Source organism: Phoca vitulina, unplaced genomic scaffold, assembly GCF_004348235.1.
Source record: "Phoca vitulina isolate PV1807 unplaced genomic scaffold, GSC_HSeal_1.0 scaffold5, whole genome shotgun sequence".
Lineage (NCBI taxonomy): Eukaryota > Metazoa > Chordata > Mammalia > Carnivora > Phocidae > Phoca > Phoca vitulina.
The window spans coordinates 79,230,645-79,232,657 of NW_022589708.1; the positions used below are offsets into that span (position 1 = coordinate 79,230,645).

The 2,013-nt window shown below is 60.9% G+C and overlaps 1 protein-coding gene across 1 annotated transcript; it reads left to right on the top strand.

The window, feature by feature from the left end:
- Positions 1-309: 309 nt before the first annotated feature.
- On the top strand, positions 310-1,659 carry GJA3 (gap junction protein alpha 3). Its single transcript, XM_032402512.1, has one exon. The coding sequence runs from the start codon at positions 310-312 to the stop codon at positions 1,657-1,659; it is 1,350 nt and encodes a 449-aa protein (XP_032258403.1).
- Positions 1,660-2,013: the final 354 nt, after the last annotated feature.

Genomic DNA, 2,013 nt, shown 5'->3' on the forward strand with positions numbered 1-2,013 from the left:
CGCCAGCGCTCGTTAGTGTAACAGGAGCCCCGTGTCACGCTGGCGCTGCGGGCGTTTAGCTAACCCTGCTCAGCGCCATGATGGAGACGCGCGCGCGCTCACGCACACACACCCCTGCACACGCACACTCGTGCTGTGGAGAGCTCCGCAGCGCCTCCCTCGTATGGGAGTGGGACTACAGCTCCCCCGGGAAAGATTATTCCAGCGCCACCCGCCAAGGCCTGCCCCTCGGGGTGCTTGGACTGGACAGCTCGCCATAAGCTTCCTATTAACCAGCAATGTTCCCTTGCAGGTTAGCAATCTGAAGCAATGGGCGACTGGAGCTTTCTGGGGAGACTATTAGAGAACGCACAGGAGCACTCCACGGTCATTGGCAAGGTTTGGCTGACGGTCCTGTTCATCTTCAGGATCCTGGTGCTGGGCGCCGCAGCCGAGGAGGTGTGGGGGGACGAGCAGTCGGACTTCACGTGTAACACGCAGCAGCCCGGCTGCGAGAACGTCTGCTACGACAAAGCCTTCCCCATCTCCCACATCCGCTTCTGGGTGCTGCAGATCATCTTTGTGTCCACGCCCACCCTCATCTACCTGGGCCATGTGCTGCACATCGTGCGCATGGAAGAGAAGAAGAAAGAGCGGGAGGAAGAGCTGCTGAAGGGCGACAGCCCGCACCACGGGCCGGCTGCACGCTGTGGGCCGGGCGGCCACAGCCAGAAGGACAGGCCGCCGGTGCGGGATGACCGGGGCAAGATCCGAATCGCCGGGGCCCTGCTCCGGACCTACGTGTTCAACATCATCTTTAAGACGCTGTTTGAAGTGGGCTTCATCGCCGGGCAGTACTTTCTGTACGGCTTTGAGCTGAAGCCGCTGTACCGCTGTGACCGGTGGCCCTGCCCCAATACGGTGGACTGCTTCATCTCCAGGCCCACGGAAAAGACCATATTCATCATCTTCATGCTGGCCGTGGCCTGCGTGTCCCTCTTACTCAACATGCTGGAGATCTACCACCTGGGCTGGAAGAAGCTTAAACAAGGAATGACCAACCACTACCGCTCAGACTCCCCTGAATCCAGGGTGGGGGCCACAAACCCCGGGGGTGTGAGCCCACTCCTCCTCCCCTCCCACTCTGCCCCGCCCACGGTTACCATCGGATTCCCACCTTACTACACTCACTCTGCCTCTTCCCTGGCAAAGGCCACGGCCGCGGGCTACCCCGGAGCCCCTCCACCAGCAACAGACTTCAACCTGGCAGCCCTGAACGAGGCACCGGGGAAGGACCACCCCGCCAAATTCTACAACGGCAACCACCACCTGCTAGTGACAGAACAGAACTGGGCCAACCAGGAGGCCGAGCAGCAGACTTCTGCGAGGAAGGCCTCCCCTCCAGCGTCGGCTTCTGCGACCCTGAGCCCTACAGGCAGCGCCCAGCAGCTCCCTGAGAACGGTGGCGCGGGAAGCAGCGCGCCCGGCCTGTCGCTGAACGGGCACGGCAGCAGCTTGGGAGAGAGCAAACTGGCAGTGACTCCCGACGACGGGGAGCAGGCAGTGACCACCGCGGTGGAGATGCACGCGCCTCCTTTGCTCCCGGCAGAGCCGGGCCGATCAAGCAAGGCCAGTAAGTCCAGCGGCGGCAGGGCCAGACCCAGTGACTTGGCCATCTAGCGGTGGTCTCTCCAGACAGCTTTATAATAACCTCTTTTCTAGCAACCAAAACCAAAGTGCAGTTCCAGTCTGCAGGTAGAGAAAGCCTGGAAGTGAGAGAGCACTGGAGTGGAGGAGGGGACGATCAAGCGGAAGAGAGCAGGTTTCTGTGTGTCCATGCTTGCTGTTCTTAACACTGTGAGGTAGAGTGGGGAGAAGGTCCACGCTTGCTGAGATGGGGAGGTAGGGGCAAAGTGGGTGCAGGGGCTGTTGACCTTTAAAGATATTCACAACAACCCAAGAGTCCAGCAACCTGGGCCACCTTTGCAGGTGTTGCTGCCCAGCCTTGGGCTCCTGCTGTCTCTGTGGGTGACT